The sequence below is a fragment of the Vigna angularis genome, chromosome 4 (genome assembly GCF_016808095.1).
Source record: "Vigna angularis cultivar LongXiaoDou No.4 chromosome 4, ASM1680809v1, whole genome shotgun sequence".
In the NCBI taxonomy this organism is placed as follows: Eukaryota; Viridiplantae; Streptophyta; class Magnoliopsida; order Fabales; family Fabaceae; genus Vigna; species Vigna angularis.
In genome coordinates, this window is record NC_068973.1 from 41,615,012 (window position 1) to 41,636,368 (window position 21,357).

The window sequence follows — 21,357 nt, forward strand, 5'->3', positions numbered from 1 at the left end:
TCTCAAATATTTAAATAGGGACGCTCGTTCACGAGCAGAATTCTTTCCAAATGAAGGAATCCCATTCTAAGTTATTTTAAGAGGAAACCGAACGGTTTAAGACCGTACAGTGACGAGCGTCATTTATCAAAGACATGATTTAAGTGCAGATTTCTCAACCTTAACAATTTTCCAGATTTCAACAATTTAACTTATACTTTATACTTCAAATGAATCTCAAATCAATGAACTTTATACTTTCACTTCCAGATTAATTCATATTCAATAATCAACATATTAACGATTCATACATTATAGTATTCATCCATCACTCATACGTTCCAACCAGCATGCAGTTCAACAACCCAGAAATCATATCAGCAAACATTCATAACAGCACAACAGGGTTCGTTCATGCAGATCCAGAAAACACGTATACAGAAATTTCATACAGACAACCCACATCATGCTTTCATACAATCATACACGTATAAATTTAAATATATGTAAGCTTCCCTTACCTGGATAGCAGTGTACTCCCAACAACAAGATTTTAGGGTTTCCTCTAACCACGTCTTACACCCAGGTTTCGCTCAACAGTTCCCACGTAAATCTAAGACACCAAAAATCAACATGATTCAGACCTAGAACTCATGCATGCAACCAAACTAGGGTTCGCATGAAACCAGAGAGGACGACGTGTAGAAAGGAAAACTTACCAGTTCCGATCCAAGTTCTGTTCGGTCTAAATGAAAGATCACAGCTGGACGAACGTTCCTATGGTCCTGGAAAGTGAATCGGAGAAGAAGAAGATGAGTTACAGAAGAGAGAAGGGCAACTGGTTTTAGAGAGAGATCAGAGAAAATGGAAGGTTTGGTTCTGAGGAAGAAGACGAGTGATGCAGGTGAGCGGAAGGGTTTTCGAAAAAATCATTTTTGTTCCTTCCAATTCCAGACGAACGAGCGTCTCACTGTCGGACACCTGCACCTCCACTCAGACTTCCAAAACTTCCATCGTGACAAATGGCGTTCATGCAGGCAGCGTTCAGCGCGCAATTAATGCCTGGGACGTGTGGCGCGGCTCATTTATGGAAGCAACTAGGTGATTCATCAGCTAAATTAATACTGATTTGACACCTAATTACGTTTTTAGTTTACCGAGATCTCACATGTTACAAGAGGCATAATTTATATTGTGATTTGGTTCAACAGAATAGTCTAAAATTCATACAAAATAAATCTAATCAATAAAACACTTGGTAATCTAAATTAAATCAAAGATCATTAAATTAATAAGTTTCCTCTCTTATTTAAAAGTTTAGACTAATTTAGATCAAACCAGATTATAAACTTATAATATAATTCTACATGTTTTTTTAAAATTATATTATTTATTAAAAATAATATTGCAATTTTGCATCAAATTATTATATTTCATTTTTTAATTGAATGTTTCGAGAATATATTTTTATCACGTGAGATTTCATTTTTTAATTTAATGTTTGGAGAAGATTGTATGTGTCATGTGTGACAATTACTAACTTATAGGTCATACCTATAATAATTCTGAGGAGCTGGCTATGGATTCTTCAGCTGAGGATTCTTTAATTGAGGAGACATACGAGGAGGCTGAGGGGAGACAGAGGAGACAGATAACAAGGAGGGTTCAAGTAGAGTTAATCTCCTTAGCTCGAGATATTTTGATTACATTAACAGGTATTTTGATTACATGACAAGAAAAATTAGAAATTTATCTTAATATAGATGTATTTGAGTGAAGAACAGATAAAAATATGTTGATATCTACTTGTTTTTTAATTGTTTTTTATATTGATTTAATTATTTTTGTTAGGTTGTTTTAAAAGATAAATGGAGAAATATAATTCTACATGTTTTTTTTTTAAATTATATTATTTATTTAAAATGATATTGCAATTTTTGCATCAAATTACTATATTTAAAACTAAATTAATTTTATTGATATAATTGAAATTATGAAATATTTTTCATTGAAATTCAATTTTTACGTTTTAAAACCTTTCAAAACAATACCTTACGATTCTGTAGAAGATAAAACCAGTGTTTTAAAATATTGTTTATGTCCTAATATAGGAATGAAGAGTTATTGCTTTGTTTAGTATTTAGCAAAAAAATGGAAATCATTTCATTAAGTGAAAACTACATATATTAATAAAAATTGTAAACAATGAACAATAATTTATTACTGTTATAGATTGTATAAGTAGCGTGGAGGATTAAATAGTAACGAATAAAATATTAAAGAAAGCCGAAAATTATGTTGAAAAAGCAAAAAAGAAGTAGGAATTAAAGATTAAAAAATTATTAAACCTAATTTTATTTAATGTAGCACAGCAGCAGCATGAGTTTTATGATAGGAAGAAATACTCCGCCGTGGCAACCCTAACAGAAATACCTCAAATCACTCAACTCCAACAGACTAAAATAAAATAAGAGAAAGCAGTAAAACGACACCGTTTGCATGAGCATTAGGAGAGTTGCCCACAGTCAGCGACGACGACGGGTTTGGCGGTCTTGCCGGAGCTGGATCCCACCTTCTCGATGTCCTTCACCACGTCAAGGCCCTCCACCACCTCCCCGAACACCACGTGCTTCCCGTCCAGCCACTCCGTCTTAACGGTGCAGATGAAGAACTGAGATCCATTCGTACCCGGTCCCGCGTTCGCCATCGATAGAATGCCTGGACCTGTGTGCTTCTTGATGAAGTTTTCGTCCGCAAACTTCGAGCCGTAAATGGACTCACCACCGGTGCCGTTCCCGGCGGTGAAGTCTCCGCCCTGGCACATGAAGTTGGGGATGACGCGGTGGAAGGCGGATCCCTTGTAGTGGAGGGGCTTGCCGCTGCGGCCTACTCCCTTCTCGCCGGTGCAGAGGGCGCGGAAGTTCTCGGCGGTTCGGGGAGTGGTGTCCGCGAAGAGCTCCATGACTATGCGGCCGGCAGGTTGGCCTCCGATGGTCATGTCGAAGAAGACCTTAGGATTGGGCATTGTTGCGTTGCAATTGAATTGAGAGAGATTAAAAGTGACTTACTGGGTTAGAGAAGGGGAAGAAGTATAAATAGTGCGATGCTGTTCTATTTGGACACGTGGCTCCCTCTCAATAGGTGAACTCACTACAGTTAAGATCGGATCCATCTTATTTCTCCCTTCCTTTCTCCCACTCATAGACCAGGCACTTTCTTTTCTTTCACATCAATACTTTTTAATATCAGTATATTTAAATTACTTTATGTCAAAAATCAGCAATTTTTTCATATTTTTTTTAGTAGAAAAATAATATATATTTTTTAAATATGTTTCAGATTACATATGTATTTCTAAATTCAGAAATATATTAATATGGAATACAATAAAAAAAAACATATTCTAGATGGTTCAATCCAAAAGATATTTTCGAATTGAGAATTATATTCCAAAGTGCAATAATGTTATCGTATTCCAATTATACAATCCAAAATATATTTTCTAGATCAGAAAATATATTACAAATGGGCAAACCGCAAAAAATCCCTTAATGAGAGGCAATTTCATGTTATCATTATTCACGGGGTGCATGAAGAAGAAAAAAGGGTGCAGAAGGAATTTTCAATTTTTTTTTCTTTAAGATACAAATAACGCAAAATGAATTATGCTATTGACGAAATAGAAAATTATTCTAATATCACAAAAAGACAGTTAATTAAGAAAGTAGTAAATATTTCAATAATATCATATTGAATGCCTAAATTCATTTATTTAACTAGGATTTTATTATATAAAGATAATTTTTTTTTATAAAAGTAAATAAATTTAAAGAGTGAATAGTGAAATTATTCAAGTAATTAAATTTTATAATCAAAGAAAATATTATATTAAAATAAACACTGCAATATGAAATTATGTGATAAGAAGAGAGAAAATATTAAGTTCAAAAGAAGAAAAAATAGCTATTATTATCTAAATTAAAAGCATGAAAAAATAATAATTATAAACTATAATCAACAACCATATTTTTTTATCAATCACATTCATTTTATAAAGTTTTAACCCTCTTTTCAATTTTTTTTAAGATCAATCACGTAGATTTATAAAATTTGAACTTTGTTTTCATCTTTTATCCACTCTTTCTTCAATCATCTAAACAATCTAATTTTTTATTCTTGCTTTTTTTTATTATTTTTTTATTCACTCTATCGTTTTGTATGACCCTATCTTAAACGATGACAAACATAGCTAGCTAATCCAGCATCTGAAAAATTACACTCTGCCACCGCAAATAATCATAAAGAATTATTTTAGAAGCACTTTTACAAGATTAATTAAAACAGAAATCTTTACTTATTAATTAACTCATCACATTCAAATTCATCAACAAACCAAAACATTCTCAGACAACATTGCTCAATCATTTGTTATTCTCTGCTCTCTTTCTCCATCCACGGACATGGATTTTATTTGAAAATAATCAATCCCAACGTCATTGCTAACACAAAAAGTCAACTCCAAGCTAGTGCAATGATCAGTGGCCTATGAATGAGAAGGGGGCCAATTTCCAAACCATGGGTGTTGAAAGTAGTTTGGAGGTTCCATGTTGGGAATTAGAGGTGGGCACGGCTTCTTGTTGAATGGGAAAGGAGGAAATGATTTGAAAAATGGCGGCGTAGTAGGAGAGGGATCAGAAATGGGAGTGGTAGGAGGAAGAGGCCTATAAATGGGAGTGGGAGAAGAAGGTGTCTTTTCCTTTGGCGGGTATGGCTTCTTGGTAACCGGAGATGGAGAATTAGTAGGAGGTTTCTTATATGTTGGTGTTGGAGGAAGAGGTTCCTTATGGACTGGCCGCACAGGAGGAGGAAGAGGGTCTATTGGGTGGTCATCTTTGGGAGGGAAGGGGAACTCAGGGTGTTTGAAGAAATGCCAGAAGAAGGCTGAAGTGCAAATAGCTGATGAGAATCTGAGTTTTCCAGCAGCAGGCTTAAGGGTGTGTGTATCTTCCGATACTGACTCAGTCACAATTTTTGAGTTTCCATGCGAAGGGCATGGTTCGGCTGATGCACTATGCAGCTGAGCGTAGCAATCTTCTTTTAGCTCACCATCTTCTACCATGTCCTGTGGAAGGGATACTTTGAAGTTTCCATGTTCATCAAGGACACCCACCCCTCTCGTGCTGTAGTGTCCATGAGGTGACTTACAGTTTACCGCTACACGTAGTCCTACACAGGTAATGCACAGGATTCTTATATTATAGAATTAGGCTTCATAATAGCTAGTAGCATAAATAAAAGGTAAAAACCAATAGTTTATTGTATAATATATGAATGAATGATTGAAGAATTAAACAGAGTTATATAGTTAAATGGATTTGTGAATATATAAATATATATATATATATATATATATATATATATATATATATATCATTGCTATTATACTAAGCATATACTGATATATTATAAGACAAGCTACCTGAGAAAGCGTGATTAGTCTTAATGTTGTTATGGCTGCAGTCTGCGCATTCTCCTTGGCCAACTACCTGGACCGTCCTGTGGTATTCATTGCTGGAGCTTCTCACCACAAAAAACACAGACAACAGACAGAAGCAGACTAGTGGACCTTGGAGGTGGATGAAAATTTGCATTGGAAATGGAAACGGAAACGAAGAACAGCAGATGAAAGAATAAGGCAGAGTTGGAAGAGATGAAAGGATGAAGCAGATTGAGATTGGAGAGCTTAATTTATAACGAATGGATGGCTTACTGACTGTGAAATTACATTAAAAATGGCTTTATTTATCATTGATGCATCGGCCCTCAACCAAATGCTTAATGCATCTTTATGAATATCTGTCTCAACCTACCAGATAGCTCCAATAAATCACTTACAACTAGTATATTTCTTTTACAACTAGATAATTTGGCTATGTTACTTTACAATGTTCAGGAGCTCTGCTAATAATGTGACATGTAATCTATTACAGTTTAACCAGAGTTTCAAAAATTTAAAAGATCACGAATTTGTATAAGGATTTTACTTATTTTTTATATTTCATTTTATAAAAAAATACAATTATAGAAATACCATTTAAAATACTATAATTGTATTAAAGATCAAATAGTCTAATTTTCACTATTACAACATGTTCATGATCTAGAAGAAAAAAATGAATACTTTCTGTAAAACGAGAAAGAGTGGTAGTACAAATTTATCTTCCATTGACTTGTACATTTAATAGATTTAAGATAAACCAACATATGACCACACATGCATGTGTTACGAAATCTTATGCCAACAGACTACATTGGTTAATCTTTAACTGTGGTCTGGTTTAAACCATGTGAACCGCCACATGGATTTAATTGAAGAAAAACCTAAAACACTGGAACTGTGGAGGTGCTAGCTATACTTTTTCTGCCACAATATTACATAAACACTGTAATGGTTACGATGCCATTGAATACTGAGATAAACCAGTTAATTAAGCTGTTGGTCTTAGTGAGAAAAGCAACTGTTTTGCAAAAATTGCGATACAACGTTTTATCCACACATTGTTAATCAATAATTTAATGATGGAGTGTCAGATTTATTATCCAATTCAATGATCAAGTATTATGTAATAAAACTAAATATAGTATTATTTTTACAAGCAATAATTTTTAAGATTTGTGATTCTCATTAATTAATCACGATTCTTCTATATGTATTCAGTTATATCCCTTTTTCTATTAAAAGGTTCAAAATTCACATTTTATTTAAACAAGTCAAATTTCAATTTCACTTTAACCGTAGATTGTTAGTTTACATCACTAATTATTTTATATTTTATTATAATGTTACTTACCAATGTATTAAAGTTGGTAGATAAATTTCATTAATTGTTTTTTATTTTTCATTATAGTGTTATTTATCAATGTATTAAAGTTGGTAGATAAATTTAATTTATCTCTTTAGTCAATCTTGAACTAATGGTTCAAATGATCAGTTATATCACAAATATGACCACACATTAGGTTGACATCTCTAACACTAATTAGGTTGTTATTAATTCAAAACTCATTTCAAAATGTATAAATACAAATTTGAGGTAATAAAGAAGTAAATAATAACATTTAATACGCATTAATAACTTCAATTGTCGGAATTCTTTCTGTAAATAATCTCCTAACATATCCCATTAAAGATAAAGAATAACATGAAGACAAATATTTGGACTAGTAATAAATAATTGAACTTGAACATCTAATCCTAAACACTTTACAAGAGAAAAAAATATAATATTATAATATTTCCAAACACAATCTTATTTAATTGTCGTTATCTTACTTAATTGTAGTTATATTTGATTATTCTAATCTAACTCAAGCTTAATATCTGCATATAGATTTCATATTTCAATTCAAAACCATAATAGAATATCGAGTTGTTACTATGGGCTCATAGCCGACCGAACGATAAAAGTGCAGAAGAGTCAGCCCGACCGATGATACCTCTCAGGTCAGTGAACCGATCAGTAAAATCAGTCCGACCGATGATACCTCTCAGGTCAATGAACCGATCGATAAAATCAGCCCGATCGATGAAACCTCTCAGGTCAGTGAATCGATCGGTTAAATCAGCCATTAAGGTAATTAATAGTAATAACTGTCGGGGAGTTAATGAAAATAATTGTCATTTATTGACAATTAATATTGTCATTCATTGGTGGTTAATGAGTCAGATCTAACGGTAAGCTCATTAGAATTTATAAATATATTTTTGGCAAAGGAGAGAGGTAACTTTTAACTTGAACTGAGAACTCTGATAGAAAAATCTTGATTACAAGATTATTACGCAAAGTCACTGACTTGAGCGTCGGAGTGTCTTTTGCAGGCATCCTCCCCCGCGGCTTGGACAAGGAGAAGAGAGAAGACAGCACAACCGGACATCGGAGCAGACAACTTTGAATGTTTTGGATTAGGGTTCTAAATCCTGCCGAAACACGAGTGTTTATAAGAAAATATATATACACATATGGAATATAGTAAACAAAGTCTATTCTCATTTACAATAACATATACTTAAATCATTTTTTTAATTCTAAAAATATACATATAAGTGATTGTTTAAATACATAATGAAATTTTTAATATTAAGTTGGAGAAAAGAGTGAAATGCACTTACAAAATATATAAGAAAACTCATTTATAATAACATATTTTTTAAATTGATCTGGTCGATGTTTGTATCTTGGAATGCGTGTTGAAGACCTCCAATCCTTCACACAGATACCTTGCCATGCTAGTTGTAAATACTTGTACCACCGTAAACTTCTATGTTGGTTAAACTCAAAGAATATGCCAAACCCAACCTAATTACAGAAACATTGAAGCTATATAACCCAAGCAGGGTTTGTGCTTGTTTTGAGAGAGTCCTGGTTTGTGCATGCGCTTCTTGGTGTGGTGAGAAAATGTTCTTCCCTAAAAGAAGGGGTCCAGAATGGAAATTGGGTGGAAGCATGAGCAATGGTTCTGGTCTTTCAGGCCATTTGCTCACAATATTTTGTATTGTCATTGGCTTGTTGTCCTTCTCCCGTTACAAAGACTACACGGCTCAGCTTCATAGCACAGCCATCAGCTTTCAGTTGTTCCTCTTCTTGTTACCTCTCCTCCTAATATTCTTCATCGTTTCATATTCTACTACTGCCGCAACCTTCAACTTTAACGCATTCAGACCATGACTCCAACGGTAATATAATTTTCATTCTTTATGTAATTACTGAATAATAAATACAAAACTTCACATTTATGTTTTCTATATTTTATATCTTATATATACTTGTAACTCCTTTTAATATGTAACCCCTGGCTGCGGTTACCTTTGGGGAAAATGGCTAATTTAAACAACGATCAAAGTTACTTAAGAATAAAATATTTAAAAGAGGGTTTGTCATTTTCGTTTTATTGTTTCCATTCTCCAATGGCATATGTTGACTGGCCATGGAGGAGTGACTCTTTAAAATACTTAAAAAACGCAGATTGTCTGAGGAATGTAAAGACAAAGTTTTCCTACACTCAAATGGAGAATAATATAATATGTATTCTCAAGAAACTAATGATGCCCAACTACTTTATTTCAAAAACTAAATAGACAAATGAACAACATTTCGTTTCTTCAGCATCTTTTCAGCAGAAATACTGGAACGAGTTTTGACCACCAATAGTAAGTATCTTAAGTAACGCAAGTATGAAATGAAACCGTTCTTTAGATTAGACCAATACTGTTTTTTTTTAATTTATCTTTTTTTAAAATGGAAATAGATAAAAAAAAATGTTTTTTTTTTCTGTGCAAGTTTACCACCACCATCATCATCTTTACCAAGCACCTCAACGCAATTCATGTTCATAGAGCACCATCATCTATTCATCTACTTATATATATATATACAATAATAATCAGGCTATAGCATCAACCTTTACGCTTAACAAATAATAAAGTGAAACAAAAACAGAGAAAATAAAGTGTAGAGAAACAGAGAAAATCTGAACAGAAACGAAACAAAATCAACCAAACCAGGAATCAAGAAAAGTGGACTGATAGTGCAGAAGCACGAGAACCAGGAGGATGAAAGCGGCAACACCCCAAGGAGAGGTACCCTCTGATGGAAAGTTGTGCGTGGTCCTTCTTCTCTCCCATGGCGAGGAGTTGAAAAAGAACCATTCTGAAGTATCCACAGACGATAACCAACGAACCATGAGTATTAGCAGCAGCGGTGTGGCTAAAAGCATCCACCCCAGTTGTTCTTCTGCAGCTTCAACCACTTCTTCATAGGAGAAATACCATGAAATGGCCAGGAACAAGAGGATGAGTGCTAAGATTAGTAAAACGGGGTATGGAACGGGGTTGAGAGTGAAACCGTCCAAAACAGAGGAGGCTCTGCTTCTACCATGTGCCATTACAAGTGAGAATTTCTGCTGTGGAATTGATGAGTTTTTGTTCTATTTTATTTATAGATTTATATAGCTAAACGTGAAGAAGATTGTTTGGGAAATAAAGTTTGTACTGAATGATTTGGTAGTGTGTGATTTGTGTGAGTGTCACCCATTTAAAATGAGAGTCAAAGATTAGAGTTAGTACAGAGCTAGGTAGGACATTCTAAAAAGCGTAGAGTGTACTGTAAAACAAAGTTTTAGATTTTTTTTTTTTATAAATAATGATACGATTATTTATAAAGATAAAATAGTGTAAGTGAAATTTATATTTATAAAAGAAGAAAAAAAAATAATCAAAATTTTTTTAAAATAAATGTAAAAAATATATTTTTACGTTGTGAATGCAAACCTGGTTGTTGCCCAATTCATTACCATTTAGGAGGGTAGTCCCCCACCACTGAAATTAAGACACGTGTAGTTATCATGTCAAAGCTACCTATCAGAAAAAGGAAAACAAGTTATGTTTCTAATAAATTCTAATTGGACTATTAATCTAACGTGTGTAAGTGTGTTTTATTTTAATATATAAGTGGTAAAAAATAAATTAACATCATTATATAATGTTCATGAGTAGTGAGTTTGTATTTGGTTTATTCTTTAGTATTGAAAACATAGGTGTTAGTGTATTTGTATTTATGTTATTTTTTTTCAATTAGTTAAAGTCTAGTGTTTATATTAATTTTAATTTTACATATTTTTAGAGTGCAATTAATTTTATTTTAAAATTTAAATTTTTAAATAAGAATCACACATTAATATAAAAGGAGGTCTCACTCACTATAATTGTACTGTTATTGTAAATAAAAATAAAATATAAACATAACTTTTATATGTGAAATGGATCTCAATTAACTTTACATACTAATCACTCTTTAATTCATTTTTACGTAACCTCTTTTATTAATATTATGTTTGTCTCTTAAAACATATAGAAACACTAAGGGTTTATATATATATATATATATATATATATATATATATATATATATATATATATATATATATATATATATATATATATATATATATATATATATATATATATATATATATATATATATATATATATATATATATATATATATATATATATATATATATATATATATATATATAATTTTTTTAAATGATTTTTTCTACAAGTATCTACTTAATTTAGTGTATTTGATATGGTAGGTTTGCATAGTGAATGTTAGTTAATTCTGAGTCACTAAACAGTGAATGCGATAGGTTATCCCAGTAAAAAAAGTATAATATTCCAATTCTCAGCTGCAACATATCTCTATATCCCTCACAATCATATCAGTATATTATATATTCACTAATTTTTAAAAGATTTTAAATGAAAGTAACAAAGAAAAAATAAAAAAGTTAATTTATAGGAAAGAAAACAAAATTGTGGAAACAAAACGTAAAATGAATATATTTTAACAATGAAATTATATTTTAGTCAATTTAATGATATAATATATTATAAATATAATAACTAATACTATATGAAAATATCAAATTACATTAATAACATTAATCAAATACTAAATTAATGTTTGTATTTAATTATATTTATTTATATACACTAGTGAAAATACGTAAACTATGCATATTCTATTTATTATAACTATTTTTAATTATGAGTTAGGCTACCGAAAAACAAATGCATTTGGTGGTATGAATAGTCAAATCAATTCCTTTAAGCTATCCTTCAACTGTATAGTCCCATACCTACACAATCTCTTCCGGTGTATGTTCGATTCGTCCATGTACCCTTTCCACTCAAAGCTGCCAAGAGCCGCTCCTTGTCTGTGTCCCTGCACCATGCTTCTTGCACCGGCGTCACTCCCCGCCCTCGTCAGTGTCCGGATGTCACAATTATCATAAAATTAAATATAAATATTTTTTATAATTTTACTGTAAATAATAATAATTATTTAATAGGTAGTTTTGTAATTAAACGAATTATTAACTTTTAAAAAGTTAAATAAAAAAATTATTAAATTTTAAAATTTTAAAAAGCAATTACGTAAAGGTAAAAAGAATTATTTTAATTTTACAGAACTTCTATTCAAAGAGTAAAATTAGAAAACAAATATAGATATTAGAAATGATGTTTTTTATGTATATACAGGTATAGATATAAATTATTTTATTTAAATTTGATCACTTTAATATTTCAATTTATAATGAAATGCATAAATTAATAGATCAATTTTTATATATTTATTATTACCATAAATATAAATAAACGTTATGTATGTTTATTTTATCATTTTTTTTAATGCAGTAATAGGTTATCTATGTTTATTTATCATTTTTTTATGCATGTAAATGAAACAGTTTTTTATTCTCTCCACTTTTGCAACTTGTTTCTAATTTTTAATTATCATAGTAATTTATGTATACCTTTGTATTGCTGCAACATAGAGTAGCAGCAGAGAATTAAGTGTGGTAGAGGATTCTAATGCAAACATGTATCTTCACTTATACTTCAGTATCATAGAGAGAACATTTTAATATTAAAAAAGAAAAATCACAAATGTTTCTTAAATTGTTTTGAGAAAGTCAATACAAATATTATTATTATTATTATTTATCTGCAAATATTATTGCTATTATTATTATTTCATATGTAAACACCATTTAAAAATTAATTAATATTATGTTAGTGTATGAACATATATAATTTATCATATCAAGTCACATGATTAATTATATTTCATTAATTTATATTCTTCTCTTAGATATAGAGTTAGAGTATTCGAAGAAACGCCATTTGAAAAAAAAAAAAAAACGCATAAATTTTTACTATAAAAAATTATTTATATAATCCTTATTTTAAAAGGACTTTAGTTTTTATAAATTGTATTTGTTTCACAAAATTCATTGCATAAATGGATCAACCTTCTCGTTTAACCTAAGAATTATGCATATTACATATAAAAATATGTATTAAAAGTTTATAAAAAAATCACGAATTACGGATTGATTATTTAAAGTAAATCGATTAATGAACTAGTCTGCCAATCTTATTTCTAACCATTAATTTTGTGAATTAGATGAAACAAACCAAAAACTAAAGTAGTTCCTGTATGGTGGTTGCAGAAAATAATTGAGCTGGTGGGGACAAAATTAGGTAATAAGTCAGGTTGAACTCACCCACATTTCATTTCACGTCATTTAACCCTAATTTTTCCTTTCTTCTTCTTTTCTCTTCTTTTTCCTCCCCTTTAAGCAATTGGAATTATTTCAACAAATTAATTATAATTAATTTTTTTTCTAACAGCCCAACATTTGTAATCTTGATCTCGAAATTATAATCCTTAATCTTAAATTCTAGACTATAATAAAAAGAAAAAAAATATAATTTTCAACTGAATTATAATTACATTTAAATTATTAGCACAACTGGGATTCTCCCTTTTAGTTCTCGTAAGAAACTATATATAATTTATGATGGTATGATAGTATTCCAACACAATGGGAATGATATATGGAATAATCATAGAACAGAGAAGACAATAGCAATGATGGATGGAGCAGGTGTTGGAATGACACTAGCAGTAACAGTAGCAGACATGCTTACACCTATAGCACGTTGGCTTTGCATAAACCCTCCTTGGAGATCCAATCAGTGACAGCAAAAGCAGGATGAACAGTACCAGTATTGGCGTGATCAAAGCTGACCAATTCGTCTTCTTTTCTTCAACCACCACCACTTGTTCACGCGTGAAGAGCCACGGTATGCAGAGGAGCATCAAGGCCACGGCCAACATCACAATAACATCTGATGTATGAGTGCTACAACTCCTGCGTTTATAGCAGTAGTAACCCATCCTCTGGAAAAATTTCAGAGATTCTTAGCTGAATCAAGCAGATGATAGCAAGGAAAAGCCTTGCTCCTATACATTTTTATAGAACAACCACTCATCATCACATCCAGACTAATACCCACCTCACAACTTTAGATAGTTGGATAATTGTTGCTCTCACCACTTTTTCTAGTAAGCCATCACATTCAGCAATAATGGTTAAAACATGCACCATCATGTGGGGTCAACTTCATCGTTTCTGTGCCAGTGTTTAATTCAAGTAACTTTTGGAAATTGGACTTGTTACAGGGACAACCCATTTTATCATGAAAAGGAATTCCATTTTCATTTTGGCTTTAAACCGCACTGTAATGTGATCCTTATCATCTTCCCTATGAGGTAGATATTTTATTATGGAAAACTAAGACCATGTACGACCTGATAAGCATGGGAGAAATATAAAATGATTATTGTGAAAAGTGATTCTCAGTTCCAGAGACTTGCCAGCACTCAAAAGCGACAACAAGAGCATGTCTTACCGACACTACGTACCTTCTATGTATATATTCAACATTTCTTTAATATATGTAATTTCCTAAACAAGATACCAAAGACCCATGATTTTGTCATGTTTTTAGTCATCTTCTCATTTTTGTATAAAAATCCTGAATTTATGAACAGTGTGTATAAAAAAAGATTGAATATATACTGGTTCGATTTTAGCACAGAAATTAATCAGTCGTTTGTGATGTTGTGGCAGGCATGAATGGTCATTTGAAGTTTCATCCCTGAAATCCTCCTAAAGATTCTGGCAGTCCATCATGTGAAATATTGTACTATCACATTTGTTGGAAATAACTAAATCAGTGTCTTTGGGAGAAGTATTCAAACCTTACGACTCGTGTGTTACAAAGATTTTTGGAGATATTAGTAGCAGAGACAATAGAAAAACCAATTATATTGGCAATGGTAGGTCAAGCCAAAGATATTTAACATTGCATATTATAAATGAATTCAATTATAATATATGATCGCAATTAATGGAGATGCATATTACATGAAAGAAATTTTTTGGATTAATACCTTATTTTGTTCCCTCGCTCGAAAATATCAAATTAGTCCATCATTTAAAAAATGTGTCAATTACGTCTTCACTTAATAAAATTTGCATCAATGAAATCCCTTCCGTTAAATCCGTACAAACGGCGTTAATTATTTTTCTCTTTCTTCTACTTCCTCAATTAACGCCGTTTGTACGGATTTAACGGAAGGAATTTCATTGATGCAAATTTTATTAAGTGAGGACGTAATTGACGTATTTTTTAAAGGATGGACTAATTTGACATTTTCGAGCGAAACTGGGAACAAAATAGGGTATTAAGCCAAATTTTTTTATTACATTTAAGAAAAAATTTACTTACTACGGGAAGATAAAACCTACTAGAAGATGAGGATATGAAAAATAGTATGATGGAAACTAAAAAAATAAAAAGATGATTGTTGATGTTCATGAAGTAAAAAATCATGAAAGTGTATCTTCACTTACCCAATGTCTTTTATATTTGGAATGTTTTATCAGAAGTATTCTATGATGGAAGTGATGAGCTATCGGTATTTGTTTTAAATCAAAGAACATTTACTAAAAATAAAATAATAGAATCTTAACAAAATATCATGGAGTGTTAGTTGAGATTTTCATAAAATTAAATCATAATTTTGAATAAGTTTATGGAAAAATCTAGAGAGAAAAAAAGTGACACCTAATTTAGAAGAATGATGCATTTTTGTTCCTTAAAAAACTTAATAGCAATTTAAGTTGGAAACATTCAATGTGTTATCCACCTACTTTTTTTAATGTTAGTTGTAATAATAAATTTTATGGAATAAGATAGAACAAAATTAGTTTTATTTTTTTTTTCCTGAGTGGGCCTTAGACCTAATTCCAAGATCCAAATATATCAAACTTCTTATTCTTGTTTTAATATCAGAACTCCTTATCATGTATAGATTACAACTCCTACACTCAAGCATTCAAGGCTGATAACCTAATAATATTCAAATTATGGACAGATTACATTTAAACACATTGCTCACTTTTACGTTTAGCACATAGACCAATGAAAATAAAGAAAACGATACTACAAAAACTTTCATTAATAAAAGTCAAGAGACTACTTGCATTGACATTTTTTTTATCACATAGACTTTATAGCTTGATGAATGCAAGGACTCTTTTTGTATATAAACATTTATTTAGCATATCAAATTATTGTAGACATGCCTTTAATGCAGATAATAATTTAGATGTTTGCTACGTAGGTAGTAATAATTCCAATAGTAAGACTATTTTTTATATTTTTCTATTTAACAAATTTGTGATAATTTGTAAATATAAACGTTAGCGTAGTAGTAAAAAAAGTAAAAAAAAAAAACTTTTTGCCAAAATTCTCACGAGACTCAAATATATATACCACATTAATGTCGGTAAAGTTTTTTTTTTTTAACAACTCTTTCCATACAATATAAATTTAAATTCTGAAAAAAAAAAGAGAGAGGCGTGACTTGTTTTCTAAAAGTGCATGACAAGCTTTCATAATTAATATCAATAATAACGCAATATTTTAAAAAAACTCAATTAATATATTTGTTTTCTTCATTCCATGTGGTACGACATACTGTTGGAAAATTATTACATATAATAAAGTAGAAAAATAATATTTTAATACCCACATAATTTTTATATTTATTTAATATTATCATCTTTTATTTTTATTTCTTTTATAAAAAATTACCAAAATTTATTTATTATAATCATTTTATTCTTGTAATATGTTGTAAAATGAGATGTAATCCTATCCTTAATAAAATAATGAGATTCTGTGAAAAAAAAAAAACTCTATAACACACATGATATTCTCTATTTTGTTTTATATTTAAAGTAAAATGAGATTCTGTGCATGTCGTTTCTTCTGTCATGTGAATTTTTTGTTGAATTCCAAGTTTTCAACTATATACATTCCAGTATTTAAAAACCTTCTATTGGAATATATATTATGTAATTTATTAAACTATAATACTTAAAGGAGAGATATAAATATAATAAATAATATAATGTAAGGAGAAAAAAAATAAAAAGACAAATAAAATTTATTAATAAAATAGGTGGAGGAAAGAGATATCGACGTACGATTAATCTAATAAATGAAAAATAGAAAGCGATGTGAATGTTGAAGGTTGAACGTGAGTTTGTGGGTGAGTGAGAATGATGGTAAGAGAAAATGGAGAATACTAAGATCCGACGTAGCACCACAATATCAGCCCCTCCGTGGAAACCCAAATGTCCCATGATGCATCTTTTCATATCATAGATAGACTCATTCACTCGTCGTTTCCTTCACAAATCACAATCACGCAGGGAAAGAAAGAAACGAAGAAAGAAAGGACCTTTTTCTTTCACGTGCTTCAACTTCTTCTCTTCTTTCTCTACAACTTTACACTGTAAACCCAGAGAAAAAAAATAAAATAATATCTCCAAACTTGTGGGGGGTTAGTTTTTCTCTTCTTTAATTCTTTACAGTTTTAAATAATTTTCTTATTTGACCCATTCAGCCATTATCATCCCTCTTTGTCACATTTTTTTAGCTTGCATGAATCTATTGTTTTGGGATGAGCATGATGCGTAAACGCAAATCTTGAAAGTTTTGTGATCCTTAATTGGTTTGATTGCACCGTGCTAGTTTTTTCTGATAATGTTCTACAACCGTGAAGATTTTACAATGCTGCTTCTTATGCATCACCGATTATACGTGTTTCTTGACTTTCATCACCGGTTACCCCCTTTCTTTTAAATGTTTTTCCTTCTTTTTTGTTGTTGGCTTGTCTTGTTTGCTCTTTGTGGTTATCTTTTTTGCGATTGTCAAATTGTATGAGACTTTTCAGTTAGCATCTAGGAGAATTTTGACCTGCTAGTTAATTAAGAAGTGACTCTTTCTAGAATTAATAAAAAAATAGTTAAATAATTCGTGCCTTTGATAGAGCGATCTGGAGTTGGAAAGTTGGGAATCTATAAATGAAGTTAAAACCACTTGATTATTATTATTATTATTATTTTTTACTTATTTTTGGTAACAACAAACCGCTTGAATTGAATAGTGTGATGGTATTTTCAAAGTTAATCACTTGTAGATCGGTGTTTATAATCTTCATGTAGTATCATTTTTGGGAACCTGTATGTCTGAACTCAAATCATTTTGAATATCGGATTAAGAGAATGGTGTACAAGTTTGGAATTATATGCCTTTGACTTATGAATTATGAGAAACAAGGAATTTAGCAGTTCGAGGGTGTGGTACTTCTATGTTAATTTTATGTCAACATACTTGAGCAGAATTTTGAGCAAGACTGTTGCAAGTGCTAAGATTTTGGAAGATGTCTTCCATTCCGAAAGAAGGGTCTCACAAAGGAAGTTTAAAGAGTTCAGAGGCACCAGCTAGTGTGGCAGAAAAGGAGGAATTTCATTTCTCAAAAGCAATAGATAGGCCCAGGGCGGCTTTGAATATAGACAGACAGAGATCATGTGATGAAAGATCACTGAGTGAACTATCCGTAGGCTTTTCTCCACGTCATTTGATCTCAAAAATTGATATCACATCTCGCCTGGCAGAACATGTTGATCATATACATTCCCCTCTGTCAAAGTCTGGCATCAATACTCCAAGATCAGTGCCATGGGATTCACATTCATTAACATCAGAAGCTTGGGAAGCTCTGAGGCGTTCCTTGGTATATTTTCGTGGTCAGCCAGTTGGTACAATTGCTGCTTTGGATAATTCTGATGAGCAACTTAATTATGATCAGGTAGCAAGACCTTGTCATATCCTCGATATTTATGTTTCTTCTATGTGTCTTTTTTTTTCTCTGTTTATGGGGATAGGGAAAATAGGCACAAGTTCATCACGTACTTTAATTTTGGCTACACTTGTAGGCCATGTTTTCTTTTTACTACAGCTTAGTCTTAGTCTTTTTCGTCATTTTGGTTTTTACTTACTTTTCATGGTGGTCAGTGAGTGGTTTTGATCATTATACATTCTCTTTCCCTGTCTCCCCATTTTAATGTTTTCCTTTGCTCAAATCTAAGGTATTACCGTATTTGTGCATAGGTGTTTGTAAGAGACTTTGTCCCTAGTGCTTTGGCTTTTCTGATGCATGGTGAACCGGACATTGTTAAAAATTTTATTTTAAAGACCCTTCGCCTTCAATCGTGGGAGAAAAAGATTGACAGATTCCATTTAGCAGAAGGGGTGATGCCTGCTAGTTTTAAAGTATTCCATGATCCCGTCAGAAACCACGAAACCCTTATAGCAGATTTTGGTGAAAGTGCGATAGGAAGGGTCGCTCCTGTTGATTCTGGATTTTGGTGGATCATACTACTTCGGGCATACACAAAGTCTACGGGAGACTCTTCACTGGCCGAACAACCTGAATGTCAAAAGGGTATGCGCTTGATCCTGAGTCTATGTCTGTCAGAGGGGTTTGACACGTTTCCAACTTTACTATGTGCTGATGGATGCTGCATGATTGATCGCAGAATGGTGAGTTTTCCGATGTTTATGACACCCTCATTCGTGCCTAGTCTGCTGTCTTCGAAACTAACCGTTTGTCCATTTCCTTAAAATTTGTATATGATTTCAGGGTGTTTATGGGTATCCAATAGAAATTCAAGCATTGTTCTTCATGGCTCTAAGATGTGCCTTGCAATTGCTTAAGCCAGATGCCGAAGGGAAAGAGTTCATGGAGCGAATTGTAAAAAGGCTGCACGCCTTAAGCTATCACATGAGGAGCCACTTCTGGTTGGATTTGAAGCAACTCAATGATGTATACCGCTACAAAACAGAAGAGTACTCACATACTGCAGTGAACAAGTTCAATGTTATTCCAGAATCTTTGCCAGATTGGGTGTTCGATTTCATGCCGCACCTTGGTGGATACTTTGTTGGGAATGTGAGCCCAGCTAGGATGGATTTCCGGTGGTTTTGCCTGGGCAACTGCGTTGCAATTTTGTCGTGCATGGCAACTCCGGAGCAGTCAACTGCAATCATGGATCTCATAGAATCACGGTGGGAGGAATTGATCGGGGAGATGCCTGTGAAAGTGTGTTATCCAGCTCTAGACAACCATGAATGGATGATCATAACAGGGTGTGACCCAAAAAATACTAGATGGAGTTACCATAACGGGGGGTCATGGCCAGGTATTCATTCTCGTACGACACTCTGACATGTTTGGTTTAACATGAGTGATTTGAATTAAGAAAAGGTAAAAAGTGATTAATTTGTTGTGGTTATAGTTCTGTTGTGGCTTCTGTCTGCTGCGTCGATAAAGACAGGGAGACCCCAGATTGCAAGACGTGCCCTTCAAATAGCTGAGAATAAATTGCTGAAGGACAACTGGCCGGAATATTACGATGGAAAGTGGGGGAGATACGTTGGGAAGCAGGCCCGTAAGTTCCAGACCTGGTCCATTGCTGGCTACTTGGCCGCTAGGATGATGCTCGATGACCCTTCCCATCTAGGCCTTGTGGCTCTCGAAGAAGACAAACTACTCAAGCCTTTACTCAAGAGATCAAACTCATGGACTTTGTGAGACTCACTTGTCTTCATATCCTTTTTTAACCACTCACCCAAAACACAACACCACATTGATGCTTTCTATGTAACATTTTTTGTGTTTTCCTGTTCCTTCTCTCGAAACCTTAACGCCAATTTCTTACAGTTATACCTGACTACAATCTCCTACTCAAATATTGCTGATCCAGAGTGTAGGGAATTTATTTTCTCAAATAAGATTAGAATTTTATCCTTTACTAGAATTTACCATTTGTTATCATACATTTTTCTATTAAACTTTATCAACCAAGGTTAAGTGATTCAGTTTAATTTCAAATCCAATTATTCCTATCAAACTAAATTTTCTTATATGAATTAGGAATTGAGATTAAATACATGGTTTAGGAATAAGATTAAAAGCAGTTTCAATATTTTTATTTATTTATTTTATATTTAAGACAACTTTTAAAGAAAAAACCATAATAAACAAAACTATTGACGACACTAACTAATTAAACTTACCTTTGTAATAACCTAACTCAACAGTAACTCAGATTAGATGGTTTAGTATAGTAGTTAAAAAATATTTTCACTTCTTTAACTTAAAAGAAAAAAAATATTTTAATGTTTCTTACACGAGAGCAGTAATGCTTGTAACACAACTAAACAATAATTTTTAAAACACTAAAAAACTAAACCAGTAACCATAAATTTATTTAAATAAGATTTTAATAAAAAAGTAATGCAGTAGCTGATTGAAACACATTTCTTGTTATATTTGATGTATAAAATATATGCTCATAACATTCCTAAAACAACATCTATATAATACATAATTATCTTTTTATGACAAAATTAGCAGATACTTAATGATTGATTAGATATTTATCTTTTTTCTGAATTGAGCTATACTTTATTGATTTGAATAAAATTGTTACCCAATTCAATTATAATTTACTACATTGAAAAAAATAAACCAACATGACTAA

At 31.8% G+C, this 21,357-nt stretch overlaps 4 protein-coding genes and 1 long non-coding RNA gene across 7 annotated transcripts; 1 reads left to right on the plus strand and 4 right to left on the minus strand.

Annotated features, from left to right (window-relative positions):
- Positions 1-2,303: 2,303 nt before the first annotated feature.
- On the minus strand, positions 2,304-3,105 carry LOC108331615 (peptidyl-prolyl cis-trans isomerase 1). Its single transcript, XM_017566422.2, has one exon. The coding sequence runs from the start codon at positions 3,002-3,004 to the stop codon at positions 2,486-2,488; it is 519 nt and encodes a 172-aa protein (XP_017421911.1). The 5' UTR covers positions 3,005-3,105; the 3' UTR covers positions 2,304-2,485.
- Positions 3,106-4,310: 1,205 nt separating this feature from the next.
- Positions 4,311-5,630, minus strand: LOC108331613 (proline-rich protein 4). Its single transcript, XM_017566421.2, has 2 exons — positions 5,459-5,630; positions 4,311-5,205 (listed from the first exon to the last, which is right to left on the minus strand). The coding sequence occupies exons 1-2, from the start codon at positions 5,628-5,630 to the stop codon at positions 4,523-4,525; spliced, it is 855 nt and encodes a 284-aa protein (XP_017421910.1). The 3' UTR covers positions 4,311-4,522.
- Positions 5,631-9,428: 3,798 nt separating this feature from the next.
- Positions 9,429-9,921, minus strand: LOC108331332 (uncharacterized). Its single transcript, XM_017565988.2, has one exon. The coding sequence runs from the start codon at positions 9,919-9,921 to the stop codon at positions 9,529-9,531; it is 393 nt and encodes a 130-aa protein (XP_017421477.1). The 3' UTR covers positions 9,429-9,528.
- A 3,377-nt stretch (positions 9,922-13,298) lies between these two features.
- On the minus strand, positions 13,299-14,122 carry LOC128196181 (uncharacterized). The gene is made up of 2 exons (XR_008248402.1): positions 13,907-14,122; positions 13,299-13,790 (listed from the first exon to the last, which is right to left on the minus strand). It is a non-coding gene; the product is annotated as an uncharacterized LOC128196181 (long non-coding RNA).
- Positions 14,123-17,044: 2,922 nt separating this feature from the next.
- LOC108331058 (probable alkaline/neutral invertase B) lies at positions 17,045-20,628 on the plus strand. Of its 3 annotated transcripts, none has more exons than XM_017565675.2 (5): positions 17,045-17,309; positions 18,151-18,620; positions 18,923-19,354; positions 19,455-20,013; positions 20,110-20,628. In XM_017565675.2, the coding sequence occupies exons 2-5, from the start codon at positions 18,192-18,194 to the stop codon at positions 20,403-20,405; spliced, it is 1,716 nt and encodes a 571-aa protein (XP_017421164.1). In that variant the 5' UTR covers positions 17,045-17,309; positions 18,151-18,191; the 3' UTR covers positions 20,406-20,628. The 3 variants fall into 3 exon arrangements, with proteins under 3 accessions (XP_017421164.1, XP_052731765.1, XP_052731764.1); XM_052875805.1 differs by lacking the exon at positions 17,045-17,309 and adding an exon at positions 17,401-17,592; XM_052875804.1 differs by lacking the exon at positions 17,045-17,309 and having other exon boundaries at positions 17,621-18,620.
- Positions 20,629-21,357: the final 729 nt, after the last annotated feature.